The sequence below is a fragment of the Dermochelys coriacea genome, chromosome 2 (assembly GCF_009764565.3).
Source record: "Dermochelys coriacea isolate rDerCor1 chromosome 2, rDerCor1.pri.v4, whole genome shotgun sequence".
In the NCBI taxonomy this organism is placed as follows: Eukaryota; Metazoa; Chordata; order Testudines; family Dermochelyidae; genus Dermochelys; species Dermochelys coriacea.
In genome coordinates, this window is record NC_050069.1 from 248,373,788 (window position 1) to 248,393,024 (window position 19,237).

General features: G+C 41.3%; 1 protein-coding gene across 2 annotated transcripts in view; it reads left to right on the forward strand.

Annotated features, from left to right (window-relative positions):
* ADARB2 (adenosine deaminase RNA specific B2 (inactive)) overlaps nt 1-19,237 on the forward strand; it is a 458,043-nt gene that overhangs the window by 429,022 nt on the left and 9,784 nt on the right. For both annotated transcript variants that reach the window (XM_038393479.2, XM_038393480.2), the window contains one exon: nt 10,886-11,067. In XM_038393479.2, the coding sequence (XP_038249407.1) occupies nt 10,886-11,067 (182 nt within the window). The remainder of the gene's footprint in view (nt 1-10,885; nt 11,068-19,237) is intronic.

Below are 19,237 nucleotides of genomic sequence, written 5' to 3' on the forward strand. Positions count from 1 at the left end.
TTAAAAGGCTGCATTTTTGTGCCACCACATTATACACTGAGCAGTTACCTACTATTTCAAAAAGACACTGAAATTAAACCAGGGGCTAAATGAGATTTACAACATCTGAATTACACTTCACCCCTACAATGACATGAATAGCAGCAGAGTGCCTCCAAACTTCATGTTCGCCATTGTCAAACAGTCTATTCTTGTTCCCTGCCTAAGATTCAAGGGTCCTTCTGGCCCATCGCTAGTGAATAGATCTGAATATCTATTGAGGGAAGTATTCATAATAGGGTAGGATAAGAGTGGTGTTAAAGAATGGCGTAAGGATTTAGCAATAGGGATCCAAAATAGAACTTTACAAAGTGATTTAGACAAATTAAGCTGTGTTTAAATGTAGCATAGAAAAATGCTAAACTGCAAGTCAGGATAAATATTCACTTTTTTAGATCTATTTTAGGGTTAGCCTGTTGACCAGAGTTATTTATTAACAGAAGACTGAGCCTGGCAAGTTAACTCTTAAAAAAAGCTACTTCAAAAGTTGCATATTAATGTAAATGAAAATCAATTAACACAGCTAGCTCTTCAGTTAGAGACAATTTGTGCACACAATAAAGTCAATTTGTAACTCTCTCTCTTAACCCCTTTCTGTGTGACTGAGAATTCAACTTCAGTCCTTCATGACAGGGGATATTCCAGAAAATATATATATACACACACACATTCAGCTAAGAAACTGATCAAAAACTAATGCTCTAGTTCCAGTTTCTAAACCAATAGTAGCTTAATAGTCATATAAATAGGAATATGATAGGTACTCTGCTGAATATAGACCACCATAAGTAACAATTTATATGGTGCAAAAGCATAACAGGAAACTTTGGTAGTAATGTCTGTGGTACAGTAGTTAATGGCACACTAAGCAGACAAGACTTATAGATAGATTCATAGATTTTAAGGTCAGAAGGGACCATTATGATCATCTAGTCTGACCTCCTGCACAATGCAGACCACAGAATCTCACCCACCCACTCCTGTAATAAACCCCTAATCTATGTCTGAGTTATTGAAGTCCTCAAATCATGGTTTAAAGACTTCAAGGTGCAGAGAATCCTCCAGCAAGTGGCCCGCGCCCCACTCTGTAGAGGAAGGCGAAAAGCCCCCAAGGCCTCTGCCAATCTGCCCTGGAGGAAAATTCCTTCCCAACCCCAAATATGGTGATCAGCTAAACCCTGAGCATGTGGGCAAGACTCACCAGCCAGACACCCAGGAAAGAATTCTCTGTAGTAACTCAGAGTCCACCCCATCTAACATCCCATCACAGGCGATTGGGCATATTTACCGCTAATAGTCTTTAAAGAGTTGATAAGGACAAGAAAAATGTATCTCCTGTAAAAGCAATAAACAAAGAAAGCTTTCAAATTCACAAGCAATATTATTTATAGTTGGGGTTTTCAAAGGTGCCTAAGGGAATTAGGTGCTTAGTTCCCATTGACTTTCAATGGGAGTTGGGCACTTAATTCCCTTACCTGTCTTTGAAAATTTCAATCTACATTTCTCTTAATATGTCACTGGCGGAGGTGGTGTGGGCAGTGGAGAGTTAGCTGTTTCCTTTAACGATAATAACAATAATATTGTTAGGAAAAAATTAGGATTTGAGTCTGCCCTCGTGCTGTGAATCAGGAGTAGTTCCACTGAAGTCATTGGAGTAACATCAGTGTGAGATAAGAATCAGCCCTAGGTCTTCACAGTGCATCTGAGGTAAGTAAATATTGACTTCAGGAGAACTATACCCATTTACACCACTGAGGATTTGGCTTATCATCCCTTCTTCATCAGTGTGCTCTATTTTTATAACCTATGTTGAGAACCAGACCATGCATGGCCCTGGAATGAATGCAGAAATAGGAAGTAGGACACAAAGAGCCTTACCTCTCTGTCTGCCTTCCCCTCCTACACACACCTTCACACAACAGCAACCCTTGCACTGAGATGCAATCCAGCAGAGCTCACTCTGGGGCTACTCTACCACCCAATGCAGACCAGTGCCTTCAAAGCCCATTAGGTTTTGGTTAGTTTACACAGGCTCAATCAATTTCAGAATACGACAATTGTTTGTAGTGTTGTTGTAGCTGCGTTGGTCCCACATTATTAGAGAGACAAGGTGGGTGAGGTTATATCTTTCATTGGACCAACTTCTGCTGGTGAAAGAAACAAGCTTTTAAGAACATAAGAATGGTCATACTGGGTCAGACCAAAGGTCCATCTACACAGACCTCTCCTTCAGATCTGGGAAAGATACTTAGCCATGACACTCTGAGTACCTTTCCAAGACTTGAAGAAGAACTCTGTGTAAGTTTGAAATCTTGCCCTGGTCTACACTAGGAGGGGGGATCGAATAATACATGAATAACATAGCTGAAGTCAACGTACTTAGACCTACTCACCACGGTGTCTTTACTACAGTGAGTTGACTGCTGCCACTCCCCCATCAACTCCACCTGCACTTCTCGCGGCGGTGGAGTACAGGAGTCGACGGGAGAGTACCCGGGGGTCGATTTATTGCGTCTAGACTAGATGCGATAAATCGACCTCCCCGGATCGATTGCTGTCTGCTGATCTGACGGGTAGTGTAAATATACCCCTTGTCTCTCTTGCCAACCGAAGTTAGAACATGACAACACATTTTTCTCAGCTGAAATGTGACCCCTACTGTTCTGCTCCCCCAGTTGAACAGAGAAGGTCTATGAAAGTAGCAAAATCTTCAGCATGCTCTTACTTCGTAGCTTCAGATCCACCCAATCACACCTTCTTGGCTTCTCTTCTCCATCACAATTTGCTTGAAGCAGTGGAGGGGGAGAGGAGGGAGGAAGTAAATTAACAAACTGAAGCAACATTAGTGCCATGCTTAGAATGTGTTTCTTTTAATTTCACCAGCAAGAGAAAGGGACAGAGTTGTGGAGGGAGGAGGAGTGCAGATGGGGAGGGTGGGCCAAGAGAACAGAGCATCACAGAGGTTGAAATAAAAACCACTTAGGTAGGGGAAGCAATCAGTGAATAAGGAGAGGTGGGAACAGGAGTGTTTCCTCGACCAATTACTGTCACCCTCCTGGTCTGCAGCATATCCTGGTTATCTGCCCGCCACCCCAAAGTTGGCCATATTTCATTGACAAAGCTGTATGCCTAGTGTCCAAAGCACACTGGGATCCTTTGGGAGGAAAGGTACTATATAAGTGTAAAACACTGTCATTATGTACACTGAAAGATAATGGATGTGAAGCTACACGTACTGCCATTGTGTCAGCTTCACATATACAGCAGCATGCTCCCAATGAAGGTGCTGCACCCAACTCTTGTCCCAGGCTGTCAGTTATATCACAATGGTGATAAGGATTCTGATGTAATTACTATTTGTAAGTATATTTTCAAGAATCTCTGTGTTAGTGACTAACTGGCATAAGCACATGCAAACCGTTCCATTGCGATTGTAGTCGTAGTCGCCATGTAGTTATGATTTGTTCTGAGCAAGAAGAGTGTGTCATCTAATTAAAGAAAAGCTGCCTGCTCCAAGATCCCTTCCAATTCATCTTTGGCATTTCAATGACTGACAAACAGGCAAAACTATATTTGTTTAAGGATTATTGAAAACTGGGCATGGAATTTTGTCTCTGCGAATACTGCAGTAATATCAGCGGCTTGAACAAAAGGGCTTGAGCAAAAGCCCTAAACGCAGAAAAACTCCCCAGTTTAAGCTCGGGGGGGACATTTGGTTTTATTGAACCACTTTGCTGAAGACTTTTTTAAAAATCTGTGATTATGTGAGCAGTGGGTTGATTTTCTTATTGGAAAGGTTATTAAGAAGCACACAGAGTATAAATCACCTGAGAGGTGTGCCCTTGAAAACAGCCTTTAAAAATCTTGCATAATTAGAAATACTCAGAATGATCCACTATATTTCTTCTTAGTGAGGAAAGTCACTTTGATATTTCAAAAAGAAAAGGAGTACTTGTGGCACCTTAGAGACTAACAAATTTATTAGAGCATAAGCTTTCGTGAGCTACAGCTCACTTCATCGGATGCATTTGGTGGAAAAAACAGAGGAGAGATTTATATACACACACACAGAGAACATGAAACAATGGGTTTATCATACACACTGTAAGGAGAGTGATCACTTAAGATAAGCCATCACCAGCAGCAGGGGGGGGAAAAGGAGGAAAACCTTTCATGGTGACAAGCAAGGTAGGCTAATTCCAGCAGTTAACAAGAATATCAGAGGAACAGTGGGGGGTGAGGTGGGAGGGAGAAATACCATGGGGAAATAGTTTTACTTTGTGTAATGACTCATCCATTCCCAGTCTCTATTCAAGCCTAAGTTAATTGTATCCAGTTTGCAAATTAATTCCAATTCAGCAGTCTCTCCTTGGAGTCTGTTTTTTGAAGCTTTTTTGTTGAAGTATAGCCACTCTTAGGTCTGTGATCGAGTGACCAGAGAGATTGAAGTGTTCTCCAACTGGTTTTTGAACGTTATAATTCTTGACGTCTGATTTGTGTCCATTCATTCTTTTACGTAGAGACTGTCCAGTTTGGCCAATGTACATGGCAGAGGGGCATTGCTGGCACATGATGGCATATATCACATTGGTAGATGCGCAGGTGAACGAGCCTCTGATAGTGTGGCTGATGTGATTAGGCCCTATGATGGTATCCCCTGAATAGATATGTGGACAGAGTTGGCAACGGGCTTTGTTGCAAGGATAGGTTCCTGGGTTAGTGGTTCTGTTGTGTGGTGTGTGGTTGCTGGTGAGTATTTGCTTCAGATTGGGGGGCTGTCTGTAAGCAAGGACTGGTCTGTCTCCCAAAATCTGTGAGAGTGATGGGTCGTCCTTCAGGATAGGTTGTAGATCCTTGATGATGCGTTGGAGAGGTTTTAGTTGGGGGCTGAAGGTGATGGCTAGTGGCGTTCTGTTGTTTTCTTTGTTGGGCCTGTCCTGTAGTAGGTCAGAAGTAGTACCCAGAAGTCACCTACTACAGGACAGGCCCAACAAAGAAAACAACAGAACGCCACTAGCCATCACCTTCAGCCCCCAACTAAAACCTCTCCAACGCATCATCAAGGATCTACAACCTATCCTGAAGGACGACCCATCACTCTCACAGATTTTGGGAGACAGACCAGTCCTTGCTTACAGACAGCCCCCCAATCTGAAGCAAATACTCACCAGCAACCACACACCACACAACAGAACCATTAACCCAGGAACCTATCCTTGCAACAAAGCCCGTTGCCAACTCTGTCCACATATCTATTCAGGGGATACCATCATAGGGCCTAATCACATCAGCCACACTATCAGAGGCTCGTTCACCTGCGCATCTACCAATGTGATATATGCCATCATGTGCCAGCAATGCCCCTCTGCCATGTACATTGGCCAAACTGGACAGTCTCTACGTAAAAGAATGAATGGACACAAATCAGACGTCAAGAATTATAACGTTCAAAAACCAGTTGGAGAACACTTCAATCTCTCTGGTCACTCGATCACAGACCTAAGAGTGGCTATCCTTCAACAAAAAAGCTTCAAAAACAGAGTCCAAGGAGAGACTGCTGAATTGGAATTAATTTGCAAACTGGATACAATTAACTTAGGCTTGAATAGAGACTGGGAATGGATGAGTCATTACACAAAGTAAAACTATTTCCCGGCTGCTACTCTGAAACCTATTTCCCCATGGTATTTCTCCCTCCCACCTCACCCCCCACTGTTCCTCTGATATTCTTGTTAACTGCTGGAATTAGCCTACCTTGCTTGTCACCATGAAAGGTTTTCCTCCTTTTTCCCCCCCTGCTGCTGGTGATGGCTTATCTTAAGTGATCACTCTCCTTACAGTGTGTATGATAAACCCATTGTTTCATGTTCTCTGTGTGTGTGTATATAAATCTCTCCTCTGTTTTTTCCACCAAATGCATCCGATGAAGTGAGCTGTAGCTCACGAAAGCCTATGCTCTAATAAATTTGTTAGTCTCTAAGGTGCCACAAGTACTCCTTTTCTTTTTGCGAATACAGGCTAACACGGCTGCTACTCTGAAACCTTTGATATTTCAAGGGTCTGAAATGTAACACTGCGTTTCCGCTGAATAATATTATTTGGAAAAGCTGTATTTGAAGCAAGCACTTTGTTACAGTTCGGAACACAACTACTTTCATGCACCTACAGTAGATTATGTAGAAAAAGCTCCTTCAGCAATGAACATTGCTATTGATATTTTTACTGCCATTCAGACAAGAATCACTCCCTGCAATTTTCCTATAAGTAATCCTGTAGATGTTTAATTACCAGAGAACTGAGCTGGTTACTAAAATCAAGTGTACTATAAATATGTGATAGCCAGAACAGGCATTATACAAGCAAGAGGCTTCTCCCAAATATTTGTCATTTGAATATAGTCCTCATGAAAGTTAATGGACTGGCTGCCCTCAAGCATGAGGTCCTCTCCTTAGCCACAGAAAAAAGTGCAGCACAAGTTATAGCAATGCAAACTTCCAACCAATATGCCTCTTCTATGATCTGAGACAGAGATGGGAGTGCTCAGGGCCCCTAGTGCAGAACTCCATCCCTAATCAGGATAACATGCAACTTTAGGCACCTATTGACTTCAGTGGGACTTAAGCAGGTGCTTATAGTAATGGTGCTCTGCTGAATAGGAATAGACTTAAGCTTTGCTGAACTGGGACCAGACTTGAGAGAATAGTTCAATCTGTGCTTTTTCCCTTTGTGGGATCTGTGCTGAGACTGCCAGTCAGGGTGCAAATCAGTGCTGATTTTTGTAATGTGGACTTGGGAGTAGGTCAGCAGCATCAGTCACTGAACAGCCATCAGATGGTAATTTGGTCACTGCTATCAAGGCACTGATCTGAATCCATGACCAATAGCGGAAAAGCTCTTTACCTCATTATGCTACCATTGCAACCCCATGACAATCCTGTTCCCACGCCCAAGCATTTCCAAAAGGAAACGCCAAGCTTTCTGTTCTTTTGTTAGCAAGGAGAACCGTTATCTCAAGGGCATGAAAATAGTGAAGCATCTTTTTTCATGGACAGGCAAGTGTGTACCGGGAGATGTCAGACCAATTTAAGGACATAATCCAGTCCTTATAAAATGTAATGGAAAGCTAATGGAAACTAAATTGGGCCACAAGTTAGACTGGCATAGAGACACTAAGCCTGCAAAACATGAGATCATCTGAGAGCCATTTTTAAGACTGAATAGACTAACTAGCTTGATAGTTCTCATAGGGGGCTGGCACTGGAAAACAGTCAAGAGCTGCCTTCCCCATTGAAACTTGCCTGCTAGGTGAGTAGGTCCATTATCTGGTCTCTCTCTCCTCCATGGCACAGGATATAGGTGATATTCTGAAAGCACCTTAGTTCTGGGATAATAAACTTACACTCTGTCTTCACATTTCAGGCACTGGTGCTGCTCTGAATTTTTTCCCTCATTCTTTTAGTTGCTTTCTCCCCTTTTTCTGTGTATTTAGATATTTAAGATATAAATATCTTAACATCAAGATCTGCCTTGGGTGATCCACAAATCTTATTGCCTTTTTAATGCTATTGCTGGGTTGTCCTTGGGTGGGTGGAAGTCTTGTCAGGCAGAATGAGCGCAACAATGGGACTTGGGAAACCCTGAGTTCTAATCCCAGCTCTTCCTTTAAGTAACTCTGTGGTCTTCAGCAAGTAACTTCACTTTTCTGCCTAGTCTCCCAGTGTAGATAATTATATTGATCTACCTCTCAGGATCATTGTGAGAATTAGTGAATGTTTATACAATGCTTTAAACACAAAGGCCTGATCTGATCACGCTTATACCATGTTTTTCATTGATGTAATTCCACTCACTTCATAGATTTAGTCATCCCTAACAAGGATGTCAGCGAGATCAGAATTAGCCATATACATCTCTGTAAAGATGCTACAGGTAGGTATTTAATGCAAATAATAATCATGATTATCTCATTATTTATTAGGGGAACTCGCTCGCCTATTTTTGTAAATAAGACCCAGGTAATCCACTTATGATATGCATACTGGTGATATTTCAGTCTTGCGGAGCATATGTTGTTTTTCTGTTTTCTCTTTCCTTTTCAAACAAACATACAGGGTGGGAGGTTTGGAGGGAGGGTATAAAAGAAAATATCATATATTGAGAACAACACTGAGATCTTGCAAGTGTTTCAATCTGGAAGAAAGAGTTGCTGTCTAATATTTTTTACTCTGCTTGGAAGCCAATTCTGAAATCAGTACTGTTAACTGAACTCTCTATTTCCTAAGCTTGCATTATTAATTTTGCATTGCAATAAGATATGCATTCAGAGAGTCAGATAGTCCCTTCCTTTAAAAGTGACATTATTTGCAGAAATGACCACACTTTTTTCCCACAATGAAGTTATGCAAATCTGATAGACTAAAGTAAATGTTTCATAAAACCAATGACTGTTTAAATTGTGGGACTAAATTGTTTGTATATAAATATTACCTTTTATATTCCATTTGAGTTTTATGTAGATGAACACATTACTTTAATGACCTGCATTTACAGAGGGAGAGAGGGAAAGTCTCACTCTGAAATCCTCAGCAGCCAGATGGCTGCCTTTTCTTGCATGAGATTAAAAGATGTTTCTCATTCACAACCCTGCTTCTGAGGCAAATTAATATAGCCAGCTAAATTGCTTGTGTTTTTGGAATAAAATTTAAAGAGAACTTTTTAAAGCAATTGGTGTCACAGGTTTCTTGAGCAGATTGCTCTCCAGGTACAGCATGCTGGTTTTAAACATTCCGTAATTAATGGAAAGTATTCCGTGTTAATTGACTGCTTCAGGAAAGGGAAATATAATGACTCCTTATTAATCATGAAAAGAGACATACAGCACAGAGGCACCGCAATAATTGCACTAACGGTTGAAAAATGTTAATTAATGAAAAGAACAATGATGTAAGAAATTAGCTACATAATGCTTGCTGCTGATGGAGATTGTGCTTTAAACACATTATTTAGCATGGTAACTACTGGATGTTGCCTCAAATAGCAGACACCTCTAAACTTTTTTTCATTCAGCCCTGGATCTCCAAATATTGTCAGTGTTTTAGCTTTTTTAGCCAAAATGCACTCCCTAAAAGTACATTTTTTAAGAGTTTCTAATTTGAGCTCAGTACTGCCCAGAACAGGGTAAAAAGTTTTGAACTATAAGTGTCACTTAAGTTCAGGAAAACATGTTTGTGTTAATTTAGGAAGGGAAAATATTTCTTATTAAACTGGCACTGAGCGAGACAGAACCTGAGGTTTGCAAGTGAAAATAACTATATCTTGAAATCTCTTTTTTCCCCTTTTTCTCCTTTCTTCTTTTTATCTAATTGTATACTCTCTAGAGAATTGAGAATTTGGATTCAGTCTTATTTGTAACTAGTTTTATATAAAAGAATTGTACATATTAAAATGCAGAGCAGCTCTTTTAACTAATCCAATAGCAGTTATAAGGAGTTTAAAATCATTAGCAGTTGCAAGGCCCTAAGGTTTTCATCGTCATTCTTTATATCTGTATTGAGAGCATCAAGGCAAGGCACACTCAGTCTGAATATATTAGAGCTCATCGAATTATTTGTTATGAATAAATTACCTAACAAATATAGCCCTTTTTTCAGTTCAGGAATACACTTTAATTTTTTTAAGGTATTTGCTATTCATAATTGCATGGAAAACAATCTGTGCAAACAAATGTCAGGCTCTGTGGTGTTTGCAGCAAACTGGTCATAACAACTATGTGGTGTGGCAATTGGTCACCTATGAAACATGGCATCATATCTGCCCCATGACTGGACGACCAAAACATTCTTAAAGAAGAGAATAGCAAACAACATATGACCAATAGCAAATAACGAATAAGGAATACAAATGCTTTCGTTTCCACTCTAATCTCATTTCTAGTGTAAGAACATGGCTATTTTTATCCAGGACAATTTTAAAAATCCACACAAATGTGTGTTAAGAATAAATACAAAAGAGGCTTCAAATAAAATAGCCATTCCAAGGATTGTGCCCAATATGAGCCCTGTAACTCAGACGTAACTCCACTAAGGCAGCAAAGTTACATCAGACTAATATCAGTGTGAGAGGAGAATCAGTCCTAATGTTTTCCACTAGTTGGCTAGTGTGAGAAAAACTATGGACCTGATTCACCCCTAACTAGCTCAGCTTTATGCAGGAACTACTCCATTGAAATCAGTGGTTTCAGAGTAGCAGCCGTGTTAGTCTGTATTCGCAAAAAGAAAAGGAGTACTTGTGGCACCTTAGAGCTATAGCTATAGCTCACGAAAGCTTATGCTCTAATAAATTTGTTAGTCTCTAAGGTGCCACAAGTACTCCTTTTCTTTTATTGAAATCAGTGAGGCTGTACTAGCATAAAGCTGAAGTAATGCAGTGCTAGCTCAGGCCTAATGAGCTAAATCCTCAGTCTCACTATGCTTGGCACAACTGAGCCGGAGTGCGAGGGATAATTCTAAACCACCTTTCTGCTTCCAATCCAGGGGCCACCGACTCCACCCCTTTCTGCCCCGACATGTTTCTGACATACCACGGCACACTCTGATGCTAGAGCAGGAGGACCTTTATGTCAGCCAAAGATCTCTCCACACCGACAGAATCCTCAGCTGTCCATTTAGGGCAGTTTAAGGGGACTTAGCCAAGTAGAGCGTCTGATCCTAAATGTTTATCTCTGGAATCAAAATACCAAAGATGGGAAAAGTCTCCCTCACCCATGTGTTGACATTTTTTTTCCTCAGTCTCTCACAGGTTCGTTTCTGTACCAGTATGTTTGATCACTGCTGTATTTCTTTTCCAGATGGAACGTTCTTGGGTTACAAGGTGCTCTCCTCAGTTACTTCATCGAACCCACATACTTGCACAGCATTATTGTGGGAAGCCTCAGTCACACTGGTCACCTTTCCAGGGTAATGAGCCATAGAATAGAAGACATTGGTCAGCTGCCAGCTTCATACCGGCATAATCAGTTGCTCCTCAGTGGTAAGCAAACACCTGCTTGAAAGACAAATGATCACCTTTCCCATCACTAATTGCGCTGGACGTCAAGAGGAAAGTTAACTTCTTAGCATTTGTTTACACCGTGTGTCCTCCCTGCATCCAAGCTGCATGTTTTCCTCTCATTCTCCTTTGAGCAATAGCAATACACTGTTCCAGGCTACATTGGCTACAGAGGAATGATCCAACTAATGCAGCAGGCTCCCAGGGAAGCAATTTATTCCCAGTGATAATCAGTAGGAAGGACTGCTGGTCAACAGGGACTGCCATTATGCATAGCTGGGGTGACCATGTGGGTTACCCGAATATATGCATAAGGGGTCTGATCTGGCACCCACTGAAACCAACAGTAAAGTTCCAATTGACTGCAATGGGCCCAATCCCGTAGGGTGCAGCGTGCCCACAGTTCCCACTGAAATCAAATGGGGTTGAGTGCACTTAGCACCTCACAGGAGTTGCTCAGCGCTTTGAAGGATCAGGCCCTAAACTCTTACTGTGGCCTATTGGTGGTCATGAATGCTACACAGCTTGAAATGCTTAAATTGAAATCAGTACTTTAGCTCTTATAGCCCAATGGACTTCATTCACCTTGTACTCAACCCTACCTGCCCAGCCCATCCCACTTCTGACCCAAGGCCTCCTCAAGCTCCCTCCAGCCCAACTCTCACCTGCTCAGAAACATCTTCCCCCAGACTGAAAATCCTTCCACTTCCTACCTAACATCTCCACAACTCAGAACCAGCCCCCACAGCTCAGACCCCTTTCTTATTTGACACTCCCTGCAGTACATCATCCACACTACACAGTAGTAATATTATTGGTAAGATGTAGCCCCATCAACCCCCATAGCCTAATAAATCCTTATTAGCCAGGGCCTGATCCAAATCCAGTGAAGTCAATGGAAAAAGTCTCATTGGCCTCAGACAGCAGCCAGGATTCCCAACTATTCTGAAGTTACCTTAGGGCCTGATCCTGAGAAGTGTGGACAACATCCTGCCGATTGCTGAGTGCCTTCCAGTCCATTTGAGCTAACTGAGAGCCGAAGGTCCTCAGCACCTCACAGGATCAGGCTCGTCAATCAGGCTCCTGGAACACTGGAGAACTGTAATTGTTGGCGAGGATGCACTGAGATACCAAGGGGATGACTGTGGCATGTTTAAATGACTTGCCAGGAGTCTCTGCTGACATTGCAACACTGACCTCAATGGAGTGACTTAAAGATCCTAAGTCACTTCAGTGCTGTTGGATAGTTTATCCTTTATCTATTTCTTATTCCTCTTGCTGAGTTTGCATCTTTGAGATAAAATTTAGCTTTGCTAAGCCTGAAGAAGTGATAGGTTAGCTAAGCGGGAAATTGTCTGTTTCACTGTGGCTTAGCACATTAGATTGGTACCGCTTGCATGTGTGTTGTCAGGGTGAGTATTTCAGAGGTAGATGCTTAGCCAGTTGTCAAACCTTTGCTTTATAAATCTTCAGTATAGTTAGACAAATATAGAAGATTGTCTAATACAAATGTATAAGGAATCCCCATACATATTTCATCATTTTGTTTGAGATTACATTAATAACTATATAAAACCTTGCATAATGACAGGTTTCAGAGTAGCAGCCGTGTTAGTCTGTATTCGCAAAAAGAAAATGAGTACTTGTGGCACCTTAGAGACTAACAAATTTATTAGAGCATAAGCTTTCGTGAGCTACAGCTGAAGTGAGCTGTAGCTCACGAAAGCTTATGCTCTAATAAATTTGTTAGTCGCTAAGGTGCCACAAGTACTCCTTTTCTTTTTATATAAAGCCTGTTAATCAATGACTACACTAGCATAAGAATTGGCCTCTAAAGTGATTTCCATATAGAGTATCAGTACATTCTCCCTTTAGTGGGGAAAATTTATCCCTGTGCAGAAGGCCATCACACACTTAAGCCAATTAAGTCCTCAAAATAGGGTTTAAGTGGGACTTACGTAACTCATAGGTCTTGTGCTGGACCTCTGCACAGAGGTGAATTTCATCCATTGTGACCATAAAGAACTTATTTCATATGTTATTACATCAGTTTTACATAATCATAACTCCACTGATTGCATCAGCGTACATGAGATAAGAATCAAGCCCATTTTCTAATAAATCTCACTGGAAGTTTCCTGTGTACAAAGAAACCCCATACAGGTTGAAAAGTGATTAAAAATGATAAGATGCTAACAAGAGAGACAAGCACAGCCAGCCCAGATGATACTTGCAAGGGTTTGGCTTTATTCTATAAACACAGTGGGCCAGAGTGTCAACAGGTGTAAAGCAGCATAACTGGCCCAGTGTACATTTATGTTTGTGAGCGAATATCACATTTCCAGGATGGTAAAGCTGCATCTGTCACTTGCAAAAACTGTGTTTGTCTCACAGGACTTGGTTTCTTCTTTCACTGAGAGTTGTCTTTGTTTGGGAAAGCTTTCTCTTTGCCTTCATGCTGTCTGTGAATTTCCTGTAGACTGGGAGCAGTAGTGGGTGGAATCTGTCTCTCCAGATGATTTGATCTGTAATGCTTTAGTTAAGAAAAACGTTGTTTGATACTATGGAGCCAAGTGTCAGAAATACTACAGAGCCAGTGTCAATCCAGATTAAATGTAGGTTGTTGTGATTTATGTTATGTGCTTCATAGCTGTAAAACTGTGACTTCCTCAGATGAGAGGTTTCGCGGACAAAGTATTCAGTGAAACTAATGACAGGTTTCAGAGTAGCAGCCGTGTTAGTCTGTATTTGCAAAAAGAAAAGGAGTACTTGTGGCACCTTAGAGACTAACAAATTTATTAGAGCATGAGCTGTAGCTCACGAAAGCTTATGCTCAAATAAATTTGTTAGTCTCTATGGTGAAACTAATGGCTATTGAAATGGGTGACTAGAAAAAGGCACATGGAATGCATTGAAACCCATAACAATCTCAAACTGGGCAGCTTCTAACTTCAGGATTCCAATTAGAGATCAAACTAATTAGGGATTAAAAATTATTGGTTTCCTTTGTTTATGAGGATACCAAGCATTTTTGTTATCTCTTTTATGCTTTAAGATAGACCATGTTAGTGAAGAAAAGAGTTAAGGTCCTGATAGCTGAGCATAACTGAGATCATTCCTTGCCATCACAATAGAAAACATCTGTTTGATTTTCATCGCACATCAGTTCCACACAAGTGAAATTCCGTTGACTTCAGTGGCATTACTCTTGATTTATACCATGTGACTGAAAGCTAGAATAAGGCCTAGCATTAGGGTTTTTTGTTTCTATTTCTTTTTAAGTTCTAACCTGTTATAAAAGGTTTTCTTACTGTTGTTTGATTGGGGGGGAGGGGCTGAGGGGGAATCCTATGATATTTAAATGCTTGGGGTTGGCAATGCTGTATATCCCATTAAGTAAAACAGTGTAGGACCACACTGTGCCATCAGCTACACTTCTGCAACTCCTATGACTCTAATGGGGCAGAACCAGATGTGATTCAGGGCCTACTTTTGGCCTACTTTGTTTCAAAGAGTTTAATATTAATGAGCTGGAGGGGATGCCCTCGATGCACAGGAGCCCCTTGTTAAAATTCCACTATCAATCAAAGGGCCAACCTGGACCTGACTCTAACAAGGTAATACAGAGGAGTAAGGGGTAGTAAGACTCCAACCCCATCCCTTCCCCCAAACTTGGGCTCAGCTGCAGGGGGGAAAGAACAGAAGCCTGCTGTTGCTTGGTATTCCTCTCATCCCCTGAGCAGGTGGGTCAGGAGGAATAGGGAGTAGGGAGAGTCTTGGCTTCACCCACACTAGCTGGTGCAAAGAGAGGAATATTCTACACCCAGTAAATGGCTGTAGCAAATGACTCCCTCCAGGATCAAGTGAGGAGCAGGAAAGAAATTGTGATTCTCTGAGTCACAATTCTTTCTTGGGGCTCCTCCATATCCGAGCATTGAGCAATGGCACAATCTAACCCTAAAGAAAGGATTGGAATGATTTCCATGTCTCTGGTCAAGTTCACCCTCTCTCTGCATATGGCTGAATTATCCTGCCAGAAAGGACTTCTGTCTGGAGCTCAGAAAAATACCTCAGGAAATCATTTTTTCCCCTCTTTACAAATAAGATCCCCAACTTTTCCCACTCCCCCATAATGTATACCACAGGCAGAGAGGAAACATTTATGTGGGATTAAATTATCCACTGTGCAAAACTTTGAGTTATTAGCTAAACAACACTCTGGCCTATGAATCCTTCAGTTACTGTAGATGTTCTCAGGTATGCAGGTGGGGCAAATCAAGCCATTTATTCCTTTCTGCATGGATCTGGAGATCACCTGATCACTACACCCTGTTACCCACCTGATACTGTTAACTGACACTGTAACAGGACTAGGTGAAGAGGTGATGTCTAGATCTGGGCACGGGGGCTAAATTTTACCCGTATGATTGGCAGACATACATTGACATGCTATTGCCTTCATACAGCCTTTAGGTTTATGGGCTGTTCATCAGTAATATCAGGGTTTTTTCCCCTAGTTTCTGTTTTCAGTTGTGCTGTTTTATGCACTGGTTATTGCAGAGCTTCAACTATTGTTTAATGTCAGCTTTGTTTTGGCTTCTATGGGTTTCTATGATCTGTTTCCCTATTGTAGACTGCTCTCTATTGGCACTGATTGCCTGGGGTTGATCTGTATTCTTTTTTATTGTTTAAGGGATTAATTGTAATGTATGTATGCAAAGCTCCTGTTAATTCAAATCACATTTTTGTTTTCCTCTGGTCATTGATTTTGCTGCATCTGTGTTTATTCTATGACCTGTGGCTTTTTGCTAGGCAGGAGCTGGCTGAGCATTTGCTGCCATATTTTTGGCACTCAAACCATTAAGCTTTATGGTAATATCTTGACAGAGACTGGTGAGTAAGTGTCAAATACCAGTTTCTGCTCAGTTTGCATTTTGTTCTGTATGGAGGTAAATGTATAGCACTATGGAGTTCTCTGATATTCAGGACTTTAGCAAAAGGACATTTTTATTCTACTGCTTAGGTGAATTGGATTTTGAGATGCAGACTCATCAGTTATCTCAGAAAAAAACTGCAATTGGTATTAATGTGACATGAAAGTGATTGCGAACTCAGTGTGTGATTATGACTCAATTTTAGTCTTTCTTAAGCCGTCTTTGAACTGTAGCTAAGATCGTTCAGTCATCTTGGTCATTCCTCTGATGCTGTCCATGCCAAGAGCACAAATACTGAATAGCTGTATCTAGTGTGACCACTTTCATTGTATTATTTTGGTTTTTAATGGCCTCATGTCTTTCCCTCTGCATGCTTAGTCCCCCTTTACTCTAGCAGACACTTTCTTTCCATGTAGAGAGAACCATGCTGGACAATATTTGGAGCAGAGAGTGAGCAGCTCTCTATGACATTAATTTATGTCCTGCTGAGAGGCACACAGCTGGGAGGTGGGAACTGTTTTAAGTGGCAGAACTGGCACTGCTTTCAATGTTACAAGTGCTGGAAGCATTTTCACGCAGGAGGATTCCAACAGTATTATTGTGATGGCAATGCAGTCCAGTGAGTAGGATCCCAGTGTGGATTTTGTTCCCCACTGGGCTTGCTGAATGACCTTTGGCACTAAGACCTTTCAAAAGTGGCTGCTGATCTGGCGTGCCCCCATTTTTGGAGGCCCAACTTGAGACACCTTGGGATTGATTGTTTAGAAGTACTGACCACCCATAATCTGAGCTGCAGTCAGTGGGAGCTCCTGGAGTGCAGCATATCTGAAAAGCAGGCCCTCAGTGTCTCAAGCTCAGAACCCAGAAATTAGTGAACAGTTTTGAAAGTATTGGCTTTAATAGTTCTGTGCTTCAGTTTCCCCATCTGTAAAATGAGGATAGTGATTCCTTCCTCCCTTGTAAAATACTCTGAGAGCAATGGCTGAAAAGTGCTAAGATATAAATTTAAAGTGACTGTGGCCAGGGTCCCCGTGGGGACCAGCTGTAGTCACTTAATTAGGGTGAACTGCAAAGAATGGGGCAGACAATCCCCAAAAAGCTGGTGGATATTCCAATACTTAGATTTACCCAGCCAGCATAAAAGAGCTTCTTTATTACCTTAATGGTTACTCAGAAGTCCAAACAATACAGTTCCCTCAAAGTGATCCAGCCTCAAGCCTCCATCCAGTACCTAAGTCAAATATGATGAAGATTCCTGAAAATCTTATTTCATCATATAAAAGAAAAGGTACTACTAATCCCAAAGGATCGACACATTACCTCCCAGGTTACTGAATATTTCAGTTCTTACCCAAATACATGATACAGTCAATTCTTATTAACTAAACTAATATTTATTAAAAAACAAAAGAGAGAGAGTATGGATAAAAGATACATACAGACATGAGTTCAGTTCATTGAGGTTCAGATTCATAGCAGAGATGGTGAGCTTTGTAACTGCAAAGAGTTTTTTCAGAAATAGTTCATAGGTTACAGTCCAGTGTCCAAATATCATATTCAGGGCATACCAGCATAGCTGGGACCTCAGTCTTGTGACTCAAACTTCCCCCGATGAAGCTTAAGCAGATCTGAGATGACAGAATCAGGACCTTTTATACAATTTCATGTGCTCTTTGACAAGTTGGGAGTTCCTCGGGGAACAAAAGGATGACTTTGAAGGAGTCACTTAGCTATAGAATTGGCACTTTGCTATAGAATTAATATAAGGCAATTTGCTTGTTCCTCCACCATTCACAGATTATTTGCTATACATTTCGAAGAAAGATGAATACAGAGATATCTCCTGTTTACAATTCATTTAAATGCTAGGGATTTTTTTTGATCTCTGAATTATCGGAATACAGCATAGACAGAGACTGTTGATTACATCGTCGACCGGACTCATACATATGTAAATACACAAAAACACAAACATTATCTCCCCACTTGTCTTTTGAGGGTTATTTATTTTGCAGGATGATTTCTGGCTATGCATCACAGTGACATTCATTGTTGTAATCTATCAAAGAATAATAAATGGAGTTTTCCAAAAATCTGTAAAAACAATGCATCATTGTTTGTACTCACTATTGTAGCCTGACACGCATGTGGGAAGGGCAGATTGTCTGTTAGCCAGGCTTCGGTTTGGAAACAGAGAGTCGTTCCTGGACTCCAATCCATGCCTATTGCCATGGTAATCCCTACCTAGTAGGACAATCCACTTCAGCCCATCCACCAGGCTGGCCTCCTCTATCCAGGTTTGTAAGGTTAGTTCTATCTATGGCAGATCAATGAAAAAGAGAACAAGTGAATCCAAACATATTGCCAAGTCCCTGTATTTTCCAAATATCCTTCAGGCCACCATCTCTTTTCCAGGTGGGGTATCACTATCAGACCCAGAAGTTGGAGCTCTGCGTCTAAAAGTCACTATTGAGCATCCTGGCCCTAAGCTCTCTTTGTGCCATTTATATTGTACTGGAAAATAAACCCAGCACTTTCCTTACTCCTCTTATCTCCTTGGGCTGATTCTGCTGCTGATCTATTCCTGGCCCCATGTGCCTCAAGGCACAAGAGAACAAGGTGCAGAAGTTGCCATGAGGAGGGAGCTAAACTACTTTGTCACCTCTAATGTTGTCTGGTCACAAAGATCTCCAGTATAAAGCAAACAAAGGCCCAGACACGTTGTGGCCACAAGAGTCTTTGGGGCAAAGGCCTGTGAATTCAAAGTTAGTGCTGTGAACCTGGGAAAGGATTGTGATGACTGTCTCTTAGGCCGCTTCTTATTAAAGTGTTTGTACATATTATGTATCTGTATGACCGATGGTATTTAGAAGGCCCCTATCAACTTGGGGTCTAAGTGCCAAAAGAAAGATCTCTTCCTTTCCATGGTAAATGCCAACTTGAGAGACACACATTTTGTTTACACAACAAGAAGTCCTTGTTGCACCTTAGAGACTAAAAATGTATTTGGGCATAAGCTTTCATGGGCTAAAACCCACGTATTTTGTTGTTATGTCACATTTTTATTGCCTGCCAACCAGAGGCACCAAGTTGGGATCTCAATGTGCTACTTACTGGACAAACTCAGTCCCCACCCAGAGGAGCTCTTAAGAAGAGATGTGTTTATTGGGGCTGCCTGTTAGTTCTTTTTAAAAATTGGGTTTTACATTGAAGCCAGT